Source organism: Diabrotica undecimpunctata, unplaced genomic scaffold (genome assembly GCF_040954645.1).
Source record: "Diabrotica undecimpunctata isolate CICGRU unplaced genomic scaffold, icDiaUnde3 ctg00000593.1, whole genome shotgun sequence".
NCBI classification, from domain to species: Eukaryota; Metazoa; Arthropoda; class Insecta; order Coleoptera; family Chrysomelidae; genus Diabrotica; species Diabrotica undecimpunctata.
This window is the reverse complement of record NW_027311900.1, coordinates 513,735-534,029: the sequence shown is the minus strand read 5'-3', so window position 1 is coordinate 534,029 and position 20,295 is coordinate 513,735. Positions and strand designations below refer to the sequence as shown.

The window sequence follows — 20,295 nt, the reverse complement described above, 5'->3', positions numbered from 1 at the left end:
ATCCAAATCAGAACAAGAATTATCTGGACCTGAACTGACAGTTGGCCAAGTAAGATGAATGCAGTCATACCATTGATTTACTATACAGGGTGTTTCAAAAAAAGGTAACCCCGTCTCTAGGGTAGGTAAAAAACTGAAAAATAATTGGGGTTTGCTTAGTAAAAAATTTTTGTAACGCCATCCGTTTTCAAGATACAGGGCGTTGAAGAAAAAAAAATTTTACGCATTTTGCCGAAACTACTGGCTACATTGTAATGAAATTTTATGCGAATATGTTTTGGAAGCTGATACATCCCATGAATTTGTTTTTATATCTGATTCTCATAGAGGGCTCTAGTTACACGGATCGTACTAAGTATTAGTCAATATAACTTTTTTAAGAGTATAATTATTAATCAAAATTTCAAGTAAACTTAAACATCATTCAATTTTACACGAAAAAGGTAATCTTGGTAAAACTCGATACTGTGTACCGTTTTCGGAATATTTTGATTTGAAAATTATGAAGTAATAATTGATGCTGGTACTAATGATAAAGTTCTAATAGGTATACCTCTATTTTCTCCAAGTGTGCCATGGAAATCTGACATTTATTGATTGTTATGACGATAAATCAACAATAATTAGAGTTTTGAAAAATTGTTATTTGTAAAATCAAATCAAAATGTACTCAAATGTTGAATACTCTGACATGTTATTAACCTTAGGCGAATGTTTATGATGTTCTAGTGCAGCTGTGACACGTTATGCAGAAAAGTTTCCTAGAAGAAACTTACCAAGTAAAAAAACATTTAGAGCCGTTGAACGACGTTGTCGAGAAACTGGGAATGTGAGACCAAATAAAATAAATTCTGGTAGACCAAGAACAACAAGAACAATTAATAAAGAAAATAATATTTTAAATTTACTTGATCAAGATCCAACAGTTAGCGTAAGGAATATAGCAAGACAAACAAATACTTCTTCTTCAAGTACTTGGCGGATACTGAAAGAACAGCAAAAACATCCTTATCATTACAGACAAGTCCAAGAGCTCTTGCCAGATGATCTACCGGTTAGAGTGGATTTTTGTGAAACATTGCAACAAAGGACAGCCCACAATCCAAATCTTTTAAAATGCATTCTTTTTACGGACGAGGCCACCTTTACGCGACAAGGTATGTTTAACTCCCATAATGCACACTACTGGTGTGATGAGAATCAATGAGTCAAAAGGGTATCACATTACCAACACTCATTTAAAGTTAATGTTTGGGCAGCAACTTTAGATAACAAATTAATAGGTTATCATATTCTACCTGGAAATTTAAATGGTGATATGTAGCTTGATTTTTTACACAATTCCTTATTCGAGATATTAGAAGATTTAACGCTAAACGAGCGAAGATCTTTATTTTTTATGCACGATGGAGCTCCACCACACTTTGGTAGAAGGTGTCGTAATTGGTTGAGTAATTATTTTCCGAATCGATGGATTGGTAGAGGTGCAGAAGCTCCGATTCATTGGCCTCCTCGGTCATGCGATTTTAATCCTTTGTACTACGCAGTTTGGTCGTATATTAAGGAAAAAGTCTATGCTACAGAGGTAAATTCACTTCAAGAATTGGAAGAAAGAATTCAACGTGAATTTAATGACATCATAGCTGATCGCCTACCGTTTAGAAGGTTAATAGAATCTTTAGAAAAAAGAATAGACTTGTGTATTCGCGAAAACGGAGGGCATTTTGAACACTTACTGTAATTGAATTTTATTTTATGTTCTTAGTCATTAATTTAATTTTCTTCTTGTGAGTTTTGTTTAATTACTAACTATTTTATACCAGCATCAATTATTACTTCATAATTTTCAAATCAAAATATTCCGAAAACGGTATACAGTATCGAGTTTTACCAAGAGTACCTTTTTCGTGTAAAATTGAATGATGTTTAAGTTTACTTGAAATTTTGATTAATAATTATACTCTTAAAAAAGTTATATTAACTAATACTTAGTACGATCCGTGTAACTAGCGCCCTCTATGAGAATCAGATATAAAAACAAATTCATGGCATGTATCAGCTTCCAAAACATATTCCTATAAAATTTCATTACAATGTTGCCAGTAGTTTCGGCAAAATCGTAAAAAATGCGTAAAATTTTTTTTTCTTCAACGCCTTGTATCTTGAAAACGGATGGCGTTACAAAAATTTTTTACTAAGCAAACCCCAATTATTTTTCAGTTTTTTAGCTACCCTAGAGACGGGGTTACCTTTTTTTGAAACACCCTGTATTCATAATTTTTTCTTTCGAAGATAAGTTATTGATGCCGCATTCTGTTGAAGGCTTTACTAACATAGTTACTATGAATTGTTGACGAAGCCCCGTGTTGCGTTTGGAACGTCTCACAGTTACTTTCCGCGAAAGATTCCGGGTTCGTAATAATACAAAATTAAATTTTAAGTATAAAAAAATTACTTTTGTATTAAATTACACAAGTCTGGCTTTAAAGTTGTATTTCAATACAGTTTACTTTGGTGCTACAAACTCGACTGATTATATCTAAACAATTCTAATATTATTATTATAATACTTCCTACATTCTCAGACGAAAAAGTCGTAAAATTTAATTGCCTCACACCAGCACCACAGAATAAGAACTGATTATTTGTTCTGTGTCAGCACTCAGCTGGAGAGACGATACGCTGATTGGAAATTTTTTTGATTGGATACGCTGATTGGAAACTCACAAATGTGGATGACTTGGAAATCGACTTGAACTTCTTCTGACGTTTATATTTCTTATTTTATTTATCTTGTTGATATGATTCATTCTGGCAGTGTACTGATTACGATAGCAAGATGACCTCTTCTTAACCTCTTCTGGATTTCTATGAAATAGTTCTCATCCTCCTTCTTAGTTAAATTTGCTGCTCGGGATGAATGGGTGGAACAAGAACCTGCACTAGTCCATCGGAGCGGGCTCACCTAGTTCATAGATCGGTCCAGAATTTACGAGCGAGCAGGCTCTCAGTTACCAAACATCACTTTTTCAGGCCGAGATCTTTGTGATCCTGGTATGTTCTCAGGAGATAATTCATAGGGCTTGCTCAGCCAGGACCATCTCTAGCAGCTCTAAAGGCTCTGAAAGCACCCGCAGTCAGCTGGTTTTTGAGCGCAAGAAAGCACTAGCTGATGTTGCGCTGACCAATGAGGTCAACTTAACATAGGTATCGGGACACTCAGGTGTAAAAGGGAACGAACGGGCGACGCCCTGGCAAGACGGGGCCCATCCACTCTGTCTGTCTGACCCAAACCTCACCAAACCTGAGATAGTCTCAAGGAGCTTCTTTTGCGGAGATTCTAGAACTCATTTGCTAGTGGTGAAGGTAAGAGGCAGGCTAGGCTCCACATACCAGGTCTATCCTACAGCCTTAACTTCTCTTTCTAAACCGTAGGAGAGGCTTTCTAGGAAGTTATCTCTAAAGAGAATTGTGCCTTTCTGTGTGGCCACAAGGTTACTAAGGGACTGGACATTCGGAATAGCAGGAATAGCTCAGATTTGGAGCCCCTACTGATTCTAGCAGATGTGAAAGCCTTATGATAGGGGTGATGCAATGGACTCGCCTTAGGTCTAATTGTCACTCACAATTGGGCTCACCCCTTGGTCCTACTTATAATTATAGCTATATATACTCTAGAGAGTGAACTGCGATTGCTATATAGTTCTCACAATACGTTCTTCTTTTTTGTGTCATAAAAATTTGTTGGACTAGGTTTGACAAGAATCCGCTAGGCTGGTTTTGTTTAGTTCTCTCTTTTTAATAGAACTATTTCAATTTTTTCAGGGCTCTCGTTTTAAAACTTGTTATTTAGATATGATATGGAGATTTGAGAAAGAATACATTTTTAAGTAATAAGTTTATTATCTAGTTAACATCAGTTTCTCATCAGCATCGTATTACCTTACAATTATTTACATTGTTTATTAGAATATAATAAAAAATTATAATTTATCTGATCGTTTATCACATTCTATATCATGTAAAAACATCACATCCTAAATACTACCTAAAATAACCTTTACATTATTTTTTTCTAATTAAAATTTAATTATATTATTAAAAAATTAAATACTGAAAGACCTACATAATTAAAATTAACAATCCACTGTTTGTATCTTAGGGCAGGGATGCACAGAGAGCATATAACATGGGAGCTTAATGGTGCATCACAGTTCCTATTGTAACGAAAAAGCTTATCTTCGACGTATCCCGTATAACGGTCGCAATTCGGCAGAAAGAAGAGTCATATACGAGAATCTTCGCGATTTTTGAAATAGCGACCAATAAAAATACGATGAAACAGTCGTTCGGAATAGTGACCTTCGCGTTCTAGAATATACGGCTTAGTAACAAATAGATATGGACTAATTGAGATGATTAGAAATTATTTTTGTATATAAGGAGGGCTGTTATTGATTTACTTTTTATTATTACATAAAAAGAGGCATGCAACTGCCCATTTTTTAAGGTGCCACCATATTATATTTCTCCAAAAAAACCTTTTTATCTCCTGACCGGGTATTCTTAGACGGAACCACAAAATGTAACACGTACCTAATAATATTCCTATTCCTACTTCATGAATTAATTTCAGACAGTATATATCAGTGTATAACGGACTAATTGTATATCCGAAATAACTCATTTGTTTTGTTACTTATAGAAACAAAAAATTGACTAACATTTTTTTAAATATTTCTAAAGGGTGTTTTTTAGAGGTATCGAACTTTGAAATGGAATAAAACAAGAATGATTTTTAGAAATCGACATGAAATTGACTTTATTTGAAAGATAACCTTTTGGCATTATAATTTAAATATGATTTCTGGCATATGAGCGTCATGGCTGGCTCTGACATAGTCGAATCTGGAGGTCCAATATTCGATCACTTTTTCCAATATTTGTCGCCGTATTTCGGCAATAACGCGGCGAATAATGTCCTCAAAGTGGTCAACCGTTTCATGCTTATTGGCGTAGACTAGCAACTTCACATATCCCCACAAAATAGTCTAGCAGTGTTAAATCACACGATCTTGGAGGCCAATTCACGGTCCGAAACGTGAAACTATGCGGTTATCAAATGTTTCCTTCAATAAATCAATTGTGGAACGAGCTGTGTGACATTTTGCGCCGTCTTATTGAAACGACGGGTCCTGCACATTATGGTCGTTCAATTGGGGAATGAAAAAGGCAGTAATCATGGCTTTACAGCAGTCACCATTGACTGTAACGTTCTGGTCAGCATTGTTTTTGAAGAATTACGGTCCAATGATTCCACCAAACCATAAAGTACACCAAACAGTTAGTTTTTCTGGATGTAATGGTTTCTCAACATACATTTGAGGATTGCCTTAACTTCAAATAGGGCAGTTTTGTTTGTTGACGTAGCCATTCAAATAAAAGTGAGCTTCATCGCTAAACAAAATTCGCTTCGGAAAATCGGAATCAACGGCAATCTCGTTTTGGACCCACTCACCGAAGGTGATCCATCACTAGGTGATGATGTACCTTGTAATATCTTGTATAAGAGATAATACAAGATATAATAATAGTCTCCCGTTTTATACCGCTGTCGCGGCTTTGGGAGTATAGCAGGGTAGTCTGCTATATCTAGGGCCTACGGTATACAAGGAAGGTAACATGGCCAGTGCTACGCTTCAACCGTCTATTATTACCCCTGGTTTTACCCAAGGTACTCATTTTTATTCAGGCTGAGTCGACCTGGGGCCTATAGACATTTTTAAAATGTCTAGATGTTCTTGCCGGCGGTAGGATTCGAACTCCGGACCACCGGCTTGCGAGGCAAGCATCCTACCGCTTGCGCTACGCAGGCCCTAATACAAGATAACTGTAATAAAAAAGTACTGAAAGCAAAAAACTCAAGCGGCATAACAAAAATCATAGAAATAAAAAATAAGAAAAACGTCACTGTCCGAGACAGAAAGGAAATAAGCGAGGCCATTGAAAAATTCTACACTAAATTTAACTCGGTAAATATACAACCACAACAACGACGTACTGAACGAACAATAATCAGATCAGAAGAAATACCAGACATAACCGACTATGAAATAAGAATGGCCCTAAATCAACTAAAAACGAATAAATGTCCGGAAGAGGATAAAATTACAGTTCAAATGTTGAAAATTGGTGGCAGAAAAGTGGAACAGGTATTAAATATTTTATTTAATAAAGTAATTGATGAAGGAAAGATTCCTCAAGAATGGTACAACTCCGAAGTCATTCTACTATTCAAGAAAGAAGACAAAGCAGACATCGAGAATTACCGACCAATATCCTTGCTATCACATCTGTATAAATTACTTACTAAAATCATAACCAACCGCCTAACACATAAGCTCGATTTCTATCAACCTATCGAGCAGGCTGGATTCAGAAAACATTTTAGTACCATAGAACACTTACACAGCGTAAGAACACTGATAGAAAAATGCACCGAGTATGATGTTCCAATTCATATGGCGTTCGTCGATTTCCATAAAGCATTCGATTCCATCGAATTATGGGCAGTGCTTGAATCTCTAGAAAATACACGTAGGTATATATTCAAGATACACTAACATAATTCAGAACATATATGAAAATGCCACCATGCAGATAAAGCTAGACGAAAGTACAAAAACTAATCCCATAAGACTACAACGGGGAGTAAGACAAGGAGACACCATCTCTCCCAAACTATTTACCCTTGCTCTAGAAGACATTTTTAAGAAACGGCGCTGGGCAGGTCACGTAGCGCGATATAATGACAACGGGTAGACACGGAGAATTCTAGAATGGAGACCAAGGACGACAACAAGAAGCATGGGAAGAACTCAAAACAGATGGGTAGATGACATAAGAGCAGTGGCAGGCAAACAGTGGATTAGATTGGCGCAAGATATAGAAAGATGGAAGCAATTGGGAGAGACCTACATTCAGGAGTGGATGGAAAATGGTTGACAAAGAGAGAAGAGAGATGTACCTTTAATTCTTGCATGAGTTGGATTTTGTAAGCACGAAAAACAAGATCTTTCCGCAAAATCTTCCATAAAGTGGATGGACATGTATCCAACTGCTGTGCACGATGCACGATATAGAGTAAATGTGCTGCAAAAACGTTCCATGGTTAATCGAATTACTTGCCTACTAGATTCGCAGAATCACAATTTGCCAAATAAATTTGTACAATTTGGAAGCGTTGTTCAGGCGTCAAGTCTATTTATGCTGAAATGCCAAACCCAAGTTAATATAAATCACTTGACAGCTGTCAAAATGACCGACAGGTAAAACAGTGTTACCAACCTAAATTTCTATACCTCTAAAAAAACTCCCTTTATTTTTGCGAACCATAAGAATTTTATAGAGATCATGTAATTATTAAGAAGGATATAACGGAAATGCGTTTTTACTTAATATAATAGCACTTAAACGATCAAAAACTAATAAATTCCCTACGTGGCCCTTACTTCCCACAGCTCTGTTTATCCCTGCTACTAATATCGTTTACTGATCTAACTTCCATAAATCTACACAAGCTACTGGTCCCGATGAAGTCTAAATAAACATAATATAAGGTTTGTTTTTGCAGGAGCTTCCAGTAATTTGTTATCAACTTACAAACTACGGACTTTGTACCTGCATAAAAATTGTCAGCACTTTTCTGCGGCTAAAATGCCTCTAATTTATATATTTACAAAGACTTAAAAATCTACAAGAACTTTTTATCAAATATTAAGAGTTTAAAACTTTTCAGATAATTTGTAGCTACTGCAAAATCTAACCTTAAAATTCTGTCTTATTTTATGACCACAGTTCCTGAACTCTTTACCTATATCAATCAAAACTACTGGAAATTTTTCGATCCTTTCAAGAAATGTAGTGAAATTTTTGATCATATGACTCAAAACATTAGGTTGTCGGTCAAGATTACTTCTGTAATTGCTTAAGTGCTGCTTTACTTAGGACAGACTATACTTAAGATTGTAACAGTCTTCTATATAAGTTAATATTATTCCAGACTCTTCTAAGTCGATATTAGAGAATCCAAACAACACATATCTCAAGACTGTCAAGAACTTTTCAGATGTGAATGGTTCATAGGACAACAAGAAACGCAGAATAACAAAAAATTAAAAGATTTTTTAATAAAAACGTTTTTAAAAGTTTTATTTAACGTTGGCCAGTAAAAGCGTAAGAAAACACGCATGTGAAACAATTAAGAATGACTGTAGTCACTAAAATAATTAGGAATGGGAATTATAATAACGATCATGTTGCTGTAAACCTGGAATAACAAATCTACATTCTTCGGCACGAAACCATTTCAGTTCAAAATTAACCAAGTGGATGATATTCTTGTACTCAGGTACATTTCAATATTTTAAAATGGAGCTAGGACATACTTCTACCCAAAGTCATGTCAGGTTTGAGGAATCTGTACATTGATTTTGTGTCTAACAGTTAAACTAGATTCACTACTGAACGCGCTTTCAGAAGAAGTTAAAGAATTCGGAACTCTGACCTCCCTTAAGCTCGGAGACTGAGCCAGATTTCTTCGTTCCATTTCTTGGGCATCTTCTGAAATCCTGGATACTTTCTGGTGTTCTAGAGGAATTCTAGGATCCACTGGTGGTTTGTAAGGCGTTTCTTCTTTAGGCTTGTGGTGTCGATGGTGTCTCTTGTGGTGCTTTTTGATATCTTTTATCTTTCTTTCAGTCATGGAACCTCTTTCCCCGAGTGGTCCGTTTTGATTGTCTTGTATTTTGATATCTTCTTCGTCTAATTCTTCGATTGGTTCTTCGTCTTCTTCAATTATGCTGTTTTGGATCCACTCTCTGATTCTGTTTTTCTTCGCTACTCTGTCCACTGTTGTTTCGAGGCCGTATTGAGTGAGGGAGAAGAGCAGTCGGTGTTTTTCTTCGGGGCTGCTATGGAAGCTGTACATTGAAGGACAGAGGCCATCGTCTTCCTTTAATGCCTCATTCGTCTTCTCCATACCTGGTAAAAACATACAGAAGGTAAAATAAAATACCAATATTAAAATATTTTATTGGGGGAAACAAAATTAAGGAGAAAGCAACAAGAGGTGATATATGACATATGGAATGTAAAAGCAGAATTATTTCCAAAACATTTAACTGGCTAAACTCTGGAATGAAGCATGAAAAGGAGAAGTATGAAAGTATGTGTTATTTAATTACAAGGTATAATGAGTCTTATGTGTCTCGTCAAATATATTCACCAATATACTAACCTTTTGACATCCATCTATCTTCCAAAAACCTATGTACCTCCGCTAGACCTGCTGGTCTTTTCTCTGCCCTTGGCTCCAAGTACTTTTTAAACAGTCTCTGTGCTTTGGACGAAACCAATTTGAACATTTTAGGTTGTCTCTTCAGAGGTATGTTGGAATTCTGCCAGGAAAGATAACGGACATATCGAGGATCATCCATAGCAGCCTTTTGCCATGGCAAACAGCCAGTGAGACACACGAATATGACTATGCCGAACTGCCACACATCGTGGGAAGTCTTGGCTCTAAAAAAATACGTAATTATAATTTTTAAATATACAACAGAATTTGCATAGCTATGATTGTTGTCAATCTTCTTTAAAAAAATTGTTTAAAAATTCCGTTATTATAAACTTACGTGTAGGTACCGTCCGTAGGCACCAAAAGGACTTCCGGCGCAGCGTACGGCAACCATTCGTTTCTTCTGAGTACTACAGTTCCTGATAGTCGAGTCTCGCCAAAGTCACACAGTTTAATTCTAGAAAAATCCGATTTGAATACTAAAATGTTGTCCAACTTGACGTCACGATGCACAAGGTCTCGTGCGTGCATGTGTTCCAAGGCAGCTGCTAGCTGTTTGGCTACTCTTTTCGTGTGCAGCTCCCCTATACCGATTTCAGAGACATTTGACGTCAAATCGCCTGAAAATAAAGAGAAGAGTGTTAATAGAGACAAAATTAAGATTAAACAATATTTTTTATAAATACTGTAACATAAAAGGTTTTAGCAATATAAAATACTATAATCCGTTCACAAATTGTTGAGAGCACGAAATGTGCCTCAAAGTCATAAAACGGTCGTAAAATTTGTATAATCATAGGCGTTTTTGAGGTGTTTATTCATTAAAATTGATGCGTTTTACATTTATTTTCCTTTCCAAAATGTTTATCAATATTAATAATGTTTTAATACTAATATATTTAGCAAAAAACAATTAAAACTTTCACGGCTAATGTTGGTTATTATATTATATTAATAAAAATAAGAATTTAATCATTAACAATTTTGTGAATAGGAATACCTTATCTCTTTGGATATTTCAATACTAATTTTCGCGTTTAATCACTTTTTCTAGAAAACCTGGAATTCATATCCGAAGGTACTATTCGTTGCAAGATAATTAGGATGGAATTCCCCAGAGTTTTAATAACATAATGGGTATAAAGATGCCGGCTTTGGCCACGTGCCTCGTCTGTTCAGTTTATATTCGAAACTTAACTTGAAAGGGTGAAGTTGTTACGAACGAAAACAATTTTTTTGTTTAGTACGTTTTTGATCTCATGTAATTTACAGCTCGTCGGTATTTCCGCGTCTACGGCAGTAATTAGCGTCTCGAATATTTCTTTTGCGAATTATATGCAGTGCGTGAGTGATTTTTTATTCCATATACCTACGAACATTTGTGATGGCTTCATCATCAACATCATCAAGTTTTACACCGGTACTGTTGTGTACAGTCAGTAAGTCTGTCTATTCACCAAGAGAGAAGACTATTGTCCTGAATGTTCACGATGCTCTGGTTTCTCAGAATCCCACAAACACGGTTCGCAACATAGTCGAAAGTTGTGCCAACATGACTGGCGTAGGAGAGTCAACTATATATAGGTTCCTATCAGAAAGAAAAAACACGGTATAGCTAACCTAAACAAAAACGAACACTTAAAGAGAGGGAAAAAGCCTATTGAAATTGATGAATTTGCCAAAAATGGTATTCGAAGGAAAATTCATGGATTTTTTTTCAAAAAAGAAATACCAAACCTAAACAAAATTTTACAAGAAGTTAGAGACGACCCGGATTTGCCTTATATCGGACGAACTAAATTGTGGCAAGTTTTAAAAGAATTAAATTTCCAGTGGGAGAAATCAGACCGAAAATCACTTTTGATTGACCGGGAGGAGATAATATGTTGGAGAAGAAATTATCTAAGATCCATACGAAAATTCCGGGCTGAAGGAAGGCCAATCTTCTACCAGAATGAAACGTGGGTAAACTCAGGTCATACTCTAAAAAAAATTGGTCAGATAAAAACATATTAAGCTCCAGGCAAGCCTTTATGAAAGGTTGGTCTACTGGTATCTCCGCACCTTCTGGTAAAGGCAGTAGATTAATAATTTCTCACATTGGCAGTGAAAAAGGATTTGTTAAGCATGGTTTGTTGGAATTTCAGTCCAAAAGCACAAAAGACTATCACGAGGAGATGACAGCTGATGTTTTCGAAGAGTATTTTGAGCAGATGATTGAACACATACCACCAAATTCAATTATAGTATTAGATAATGCACCTTATCATTCACGACTAGTAGAAAGACTTCCAACGACTGCGTGGAAGAAACAGGATATTCTTGACTGGCTGCGGAATAAGTATCTACCTTACGAAGATAGAATGGTAAAAGCAGAACTTTTAAAAATTGCCCGGCAACACAAATATAAGTTCAAGAAATACGTAGTTGACAAAATGGCGGAAAGGCGAAACATCACAGTTCTTAGACTTCCACCCTACCACTGCGAAATAAATCCAATTCAATTCATTTGGGCACAAATGAAAAGTTATGTGGCTAGAAAAAATACGTCATATAAAATACAAGCTGTACGTGAATTGTTATACGAGTCTTTACAACATATTACAGAACAAAACTGGAAAGATGCAGTAAGACATGTAATAGAAGAAGAACAAAAAATGTGGGATCTTGATAACATAATTGATGCGACCGTAGAGACACAACCGCTAATTATTAACCCTCCAGACGACTCGGATTCCGAAGTTGATCCTATTTATTTTGAATTTGAATAGTTTTCTAATCGTAATTATATAAGGTAAGTAATATTAGTTGTAATCGTAGGGTATTAAAGGGGAAAGGCGCAAAATGTCGCCTGTCAAAATGTTCAATGTGTTTTAAATGTATCCATTTTTTTTCAAATCCTGAGAAAACTAAAAAGCATTTTTGAAAAATTTAAAGGCAGAATGAAATATTTATTAGAATAAATAAAAAGTTTCTTTTGCATGCAATATTTTCAATTAAAAATTATACTATATTTTCTCTTTTATTTTCACCCCTGTTACATAACATATTAAAATAAACATTGTAGAATTTTTCAGGGACTTTCTGCTCTCAGTAATAATGTAATCTTTCATTCTGAGTTTAAATTTTTCAAAAATATTTATTAGTTTTCTCCGGATTCGAAAATAATGGATACATTTAAAACACATTGAAAATTTTGCCAGGCGACATTTGGCGCCTATCCCCTTAATTAAATAAATGTATCTTTTACAAATGGCAAGAAACTTTTTATTTTTGAATAAAATAAAGAAGTTTTATTAAAACAAAAATACAATTTACATAAGTACAATTTAAAAAATATATTTATTTAGTTCAAATAAATGTTTTAATCATATACTCTACGACACTGGTCGGTCATCTGTAACCATTCAAAATACCTTCGTAATAGGATTATAAGGTATTGTATTCCTTTAGATACAAGGTGGGTTAGTCGAAAACATCTTAAACCGTCAGTTTCAGGTTGGTTTTTACTATTATATCGTATTACCTATCCTCTTTGTATTTCAGTTCTCTAATTAGGGTTAAACTTGTAGTGAGCTATCGACAAATTGTAAACCGATTATAAATATACCGGTCACAGTCACGAAAAGTATTTTCGGGTTATGTTGGGAAAAGGATGTAAATTGTAATGTTTAACACAAGAAATATTAGGACATATTGGAAGCAAAAAATATAAAAAGAAAAAGATAAAAACAGAGTAGATACTGACTTTTGAACTGTAATTTACCTGTTTGAATTTGTGGTTTAATGTAAATTTAATTCAAATAACTTCTCTATAAGATTATAGAAGATTATAGAAGATTATAGAAGATTATAGAAGATTATAGAAGATTATAGAAGATTATAGAAGATTATAGAAGATTATAGAAGATTATAGAAGATTATAGAAGATTATAGAAGATTATAGAAGATTATAGAAGATTATAGAAGATTATAGAAGATTATAGAAGATTATAGAAGATTATAGAAGATTATAGAAGATTGTAGAAGATTATAGAAAATTATAGAAGATTATAGAAGATTATAGAAGATTATAGAAGATTATAGAAGATTATAGAAAATTATAGAAGATTATAGAAGATTAAATCCGAAATATCTTGCAACGAACCGTACATCCGTTGATGTGGAAAGAAGTTTCTCAATTTACAAATATGTGTTCACAGATAGAGGCCATAAGTTTTTATTGGAAAATTTTGAAAAACATTTGGTCATTTATTGTTTCCATAATTCTATATTATTATAGTATTTTATTTTTGACTACTTTTATTAGAATTAAATAGTACATTACAATTACCTACTTAGTTTTTAAGTTTATTTATAATGTTTTTTAATTATTAAAATAAATATTAATTAATATACAATTATTAAATATATGTTTGAAATTAAAAGTATGCATATTTTCTAAAAAATACATATTTAATGCATATTTACTAAAAGAAATGCATGTTTAATGCATATTTTTTGGGTAAATTAGTGCATATAATTATATGCGCATATTTTTCACTTTTTTGCATATTTACCTAAGTCTAGTTATGAGTGTTGAGTAGGCATTAGCAAATAATTTTCCGGTGTAGAATCAGCAGACAAAATATAAGAATGAATTACCCTATATAAAACATGTCTATGTATAAAACACTCTAGACACAACGAAAAAACGAACAACAATAACTGTTATTTCATCGGATAATAATAATATATCAAATACATGAGTAAATAAAATTCCAGAGAATAGTTTACGAAACCGCATTGTGAATTTTGATTTTCTAATTATATTTGGCCGACTGTAACATGCAATCCGAAAACTTGGGCGTCAAAGATTCCTTTCTATGCCAACTAAAATCCACCGAGTATTAGATATACAGTTGTATAATAAATCCGAATATTCAAAAAATAACGCGTTTGTCATTCTGGACCTAGACAATTTTTTCGGTGCTGAAACGTCATTTTTAATAATGATTAAATGCGTGGCAAGTGTCAATGATTGGGCAGTTGGGGTTCGCTTTAGGTGGGATTTATGAGTGATCGTGGTTCAGACGTTTTCCGGTCAGTCTCTCGTATTTTTTTTAATGGGACGTCCTGAAAATTAATGGCTTGTTAAAACTTTTTGGAAAACTTTGAGGTTTTGTTCTCAATACTAAAAATACTGTTTGATGTATAAAATGTAGTAGATATTTCATCATATAGGCTATACGCCCCATGGAAGGTGTAGCTGTTTTCACTTAAAAACCCTTTTTATGTAGTAGATTAGCCCACTCTATTCAATATTTTTAAAATATATTGTCCGATTCACCCGTTGTGGCCAACTTGAAATTGAAAACCACTTTCAAAAGTTCTTTAGCAATTTGTACGTTACTTCTACCTTACTTGTAGGTACGTAGAGTTTCACACTATAAGTCATTTTGAATGTTTAACACAACATCTTTATGGCATCAAAATGATTTGCGTAGAAAATTTGTATAACCATTTATTTAGAAATATTTGTAGTACCATTCTCCTTGTAGTAAACTGTCAAAAATTTTATTAAATATTATACAACATTTGCAAATAAAAATGACATATTTATAAAAAATACACAACATTTTATTAGCTACATTATCAAATATTGAATTTAATTCAAATAATATTTTAGTAAGTTTTGACATATATAGCTTATTTACAAATGTGCCATTAGATAAGACTTTGAATATAAACAAGACAAAATTAGAGAGTGATGATATATTGGCAACTAGAACAAGACTAAATGTATCAGCTATAATGGAGTTATTGTAACTAAATATTGAATTATATAAACAAAATCTTTGTCTAGCAATGGGCTCTAGTTTATCTCCAATATTAGCTGATATATTTATGGAAGATTTTAAAACATATATTATTTTTAAACAAAATTTAAAACCCACAGTATGATGGAGATATGTAGATTATGTATTCTCAATATGGCCTCATGGATCAGAGTTGTTGGACACATTTCTTTATGATATAAATAATAAAGAAGAGACAATAACATTTACCATGGAAAAGTAATATAACACACTACCTTTCCTGGATGTTTTAATCTCTAAGAACGATACTGGATATGAGACTCAGGTGTATAGAAAATCAACACACACCAAGATATTTAAATTACAAATCAAGTCACGCTATCAATATTAAAAAGCGAATCATTAAATCCTTATACGATAGAGCCAAAATTACTTGTTCTAACGAAAATTCGTTCTTAGACGAAAAGCATTTGTTAACATCTGTTTTATTTAAAAATGATTATCCTTTATCGTTTATAAATAAGAAATTTTCAACAATCGATCGAATAAAAAGAACAGCTTAGAACGAAATCCTACAGCATACACAAGAAATAATACGAGGAAAGTAACAATACCCTACATAAAAGGATTATCAGAAAAACTTAAATTTTTTCTGACGGATATTCTCAAGTTAAAGTTGATTTCATGTAATCGAATGAAATATTATCTTACAATAAAGTCGTCCCAGAAACGCAACTCAGCAATATTGGGAATATCATTTTAAAGTTGTCTACTTTAAAATGTATAATATATGTCTGAATTGTCAATATAAATGAGCCAGATAAAATTAAATTATTAGAAGAATTTTTTAGTAGGTAACAAAAAACCAGATTTGTTTAATTTACTAACGTTTGTAATTTGAGAACGATTTTCGAAGTGGAAATTGAAACGTCAATAAAATTATTTTCACCTTTAATTGTGGCTTATTACCATTCAAATAGTAATTACTTTAAAATGCCACAAGAAAATAGCTTCAGAACAATATCAAATAAGGTTTTTTTGGTTCATCCTTTTTTAATGCGCCGATTATAAGATGCACCATAAATCGACCACATGCATCTGTACTTTTATCGACAATTTACATAAAAGTTGTGATCACTTAAAGAAACTTTAATCTTCTCAATTATTCTGTCATACAATGCATTCACATTGTCCTTTCTTATTGTTGCCTCGTTAGGAATATTGAAATTTCAATATTTTGCAAAAATTGCCAAAAATGTGTATTTTATAATCTAGATCTAGATAACCCCAGAGATGCTGAGGCTGTATTACCTTCTTTATATTCTTTACCTGACAATGAGAAACATTCAGAAGAAGAAGCAGATGAAGGTGCTTTCGAAGAAACTGAAAATTTCGAAGACAACTGTTCAGATTCTTCTAGTGCGAATACAGTCTGTTTGGCATCTTCACATGCTTAATATTCAGGTAATTTTTCTCTCCCTATATCTCCGTTACATTTTCAACCATGTGTATGGGAAGATAGTGAAGATGAGGAAAATGATGAGGAATAGGTTCAAAACACAGATTTCTTTGACAACCTTGCACTTGATTTGTCCAAAGATGTTAATTCTGCATACGATTTTAATATTGAAGAAAAAGAAATCGATTATTTTACCAAAATGATTTAGATATTCTTGATACGATACTTTATCAGACGAATCTATATGCAAAGCATTATTGGCCTAGAAGGGCTAATAAGACAAATCAACCCAGTCCACATCTAGAGGAAGTTATTTATTTTTTTATCGTATAGCAATTACAACACATTTAGAATAAAATTACAAACACTAGTATTATAGGTATATGACAAACTTTAAATAGTTACAAACAAACATCAAGTGTATTAATATAATCAATTGACTGAAGTTGCAAAAAGGAAGTCTTCAGGGCTACCATTGTAGCATCTTGAGGGACACTCTTCAATAATGTGGTCGATGGTTTGGTTCTCCCCACAGTCACATTGAGAAGACGAGTTCTTTCCCCATTTATGTAGCATGTATGTACATCTGCCATGTCTTTTTCGGATCCTATTTAGAGTGGACTATGTTTTGCGTAGAAGATCAAAACCTGGTGGCTTGTGGGTAATGCAGGGCATGTTATTTTGCCATGCGTTACATTTTTGGGACCATGCATTCGTGATGTTGAACTATTCATGTATCATTCCTGCCGTTTTCATTGGTGGTTTTCTAGAACGGAGACGGGTATTTCGTGCATCCTCGGTATCTTGGTGGATCGGCAGGTTTATATTGTTCATGATCTTTTTGTATTCACGTGTAAGTGCATCATCGTCGTAAATGTGGAGGTGGGATGTAACTTAATACTGGAAGCCATTGGGTGGGAGTTGATTTAATTGTACCAGCTATCATCCTCATAGTGCTGTGCAGCTGAGTGTCGACCTTTTTTACGTGTGGACTGTGTAGCCAAACTGGAGCACAATATTCAGCGGTCGAGAAAACAAGGGCTAAGGCAGTAGAGCGGAGAGTGGAAGCCGATGCTCCCCAGGTGGTACCGCAGAGCTTCTGTATAATGTTATTTCTTTTACTTAACTTTTGGGCAGTTTTTGTTAAATGCTCTTTAAATGATAGCGTTCTGTCTAGTGTTACGCCCAGATACTTCGGTGTTTTGCTGTAGGTAAGTGTGGTATTTTCAAACCGTATGTTGAGTTCCTTTCCAGCAAGTTTATTGTTCAGGTGAAAGCAGCTAACTTCTGTTTTGGATGCATTTGGTTGAAGTCGCCACTTGCGAAAATATTTGCCCAATATATATAAGTCTGCCGTCAGAACTTCTTCAGACGTTTCTAGTGTTCTGCATCGTGTAGTGAGGGCCTAATCATCGGCGTATCCGAACTTTCTTGATTGTGATTCCGGCATATCTGCTAGGTATAAGCTAAATAGTAGTGGATAGAACACTGACCCCTGTGGTAGACCATTCTTAAGTTTATTTCGTGGGCTGATATCTGTGCCCATCACTACTTGAAACATTCGGTCGTTGAGCATGCTATCTATTAGGCGTGCTCTTGGTTTACAGGGGATTGCACGGAGCATTTTGTATATAAGGCCCTCTCTCCATATTGTATCTTAAGCTGCCGAGAGATCAATAAATGCCGCTGAAGTTTTAAGTCTTCTTTGGAAACCCGCTTCGATGTAGATGGTGAGTGACATTACCTGATCCGCGCATCTTCGTTCTGGTCGAAAACCCGCTTGTTCGACTGGGATCACCTGGAACAGTTCTATTCTAGAGGAAGTGAAGATCCTAATTGGAGTAATGATTATAATGGGAATACATACATAAATGGGAATACAGCTTTACCATTGATCCATATTTAGGCGTATTCGTAGTTTCACAAGTATTTGGATCTAAGAGATACAAAAAACTAATTGAAAATTTACACCTAAACAACAATGAAAATCCAGTGTCTCCACGAAAACCTGGATATGACAAATTGCATAAGGTGAGACCACGTGGAAAAACTAAACAGTACAATCCAATCTACGTATATTATCTTACTTAGCTATTGATGAATCGATGATTGCGTTCAAGGTTAGATCATCACTCAAACAATACATGCCCATGAAGCCTGTTAAACGAGGCTATAAAGTATGGTGTTTGGCAGACTCAATTACAGGCTATATATACAAATTCCATATTTACACTGGAAAGTCGGCAGATGTTGACGGAGCAAAAAACCTAGGTGAAACGGTTGTTATAAACCTTGCGATCTGTATATAAAGCAAGGGATGTTTGATAGCTTTTGATAATTTCTTTACATCCTTTTCTTTTATTAAAAAGTTATTAAGTGATAAGTACTGTTGGTACGATGAGATCACACAGATCACAATCACACAGATAAAACAAAGATGTGCCGTGAAGAATTTATGTTTAGTACAAAACAAAAGGTAGCTGCAATAAAGTGGATGGATAATAAACCAGTCAACATCTTGAGCAACTGTTTCTCTCCACGAGATACAGATTTTGTCAGTCAGTAAAAATAAAGATGGCTCCACAACAATTGTGTCATGCGCTAAAGCTGTAAGCATTTATAATCAGATAATGGGCGGTATCGATAAGTTCGACCAACATCACGAAAGATATTCCATTTGACGACGACCTGCCAAATGGTGGTTCAGAATTTTCTGCTATTTAGTCGATGTGGCTATAGTCAATTCGTTCATACTACTGAAGATAAGTAGACGGAAGAAACTCGACCAACTATCATTTCTATCGTGCATTTAGCAAGACAGTTGATTTCGGGCTCACGGAAACGTAGAAATAAATCCGTACTATTTTTAGTAAATAAATGTTTAGTTCCAAATGAAGTGAGATTAGCTGAAGTTGGTAGACATATGCCAAACAAGGAAAAATTACAGGCGATGTAGGATGTGCAGTACTAAGCAAAATAAGAAAAGGACTCGGTATATCTACACCTACTGCACTCTTCCATTATGCATAACACCCTGTTTAAGAAATTTCATGGTCAATGAGATGTATTTAAATTTATTGAGAAATATTCCTTATTTGGAATTAACTTTTTCCGCGTATGGGCACTGGGAAGTATGTGTAATAAAATGCAAAACCTTTATAAACTAGGTTTTAATATACAAGAAATTAGCATTGTTTTGTTTGAATGTATAACATGACAATTACATATGACATTAACTAAAACTAAGATGACAAATGACGAACACAGTTCACAGACCACAGGACATTCACCCCAAGTTTATTTTTGAACAAAGTCTTTAAGGTAAGCAGGAGTGTTTCTTTCCCTGGTACCTCTTCTAATAAGACTGTCTTTATTTTCTTCCTTTAAAACACTTTCAATATTACCTTGATCTTCCAGAACGTCAACAGGAGAAATATTTGGATTTTCCTCACATATACTCAATCTAGGGCTTGGTGGATCTTTGATAAACTGTTCATTAGAAACCGCAGATTCCGATCCACTAACACAGTCCAGTAGAGATGCATCTCCTCGTGGTGCAAGTTGTCTTAAGGCTACTGTTGTTTCTTTACCATCTTCACGTCTAACAACAGCATAGTTTGGATTTGCTTCAATTAGCTGTACTTCTTCAACAAGGGGTTCATATTTGGACTGCCTCACAT

The 20,295-nt window shown here is 34.4% G+C and overlaps 1 protein-coding gene across 1 annotated transcript in view; it reads right to left on the bottom strand.

Annotated features, from left to right (window-relative positions):
* Positions 1 to 3,903: 3,903 nt before the first annotated feature.
* LOC140431209 (serine/threonine-protein kinase SBK1-like) overlaps positions 3,904 to 20,295 on the bottom strand; it is a 46,704-nt gene continuing 30,312 nt past the window's right edge. The window contains exons 4-6 of the mRNA XM_072519136.1: positions 9,696 to 9,978; positions 9,299 to 9,582; positions 3,904 to 9,042 (exon numbers count right to left, since the gene is read on the bottom strand). Of these exons, the coding sequence (XP_072375237.1) occupies positions 8,465 to 9,042; positions 9,299 to 9,582; positions 9,696 to 9,978 (1,145 nt within the window). The 3' untranslated portion in view covers positions 3,904 to 8,464. The remainder of the gene's footprint in view (positions 9,043 to 9,298; positions 9,583 to 9,695; positions 9,979 to 20,295) is intronic.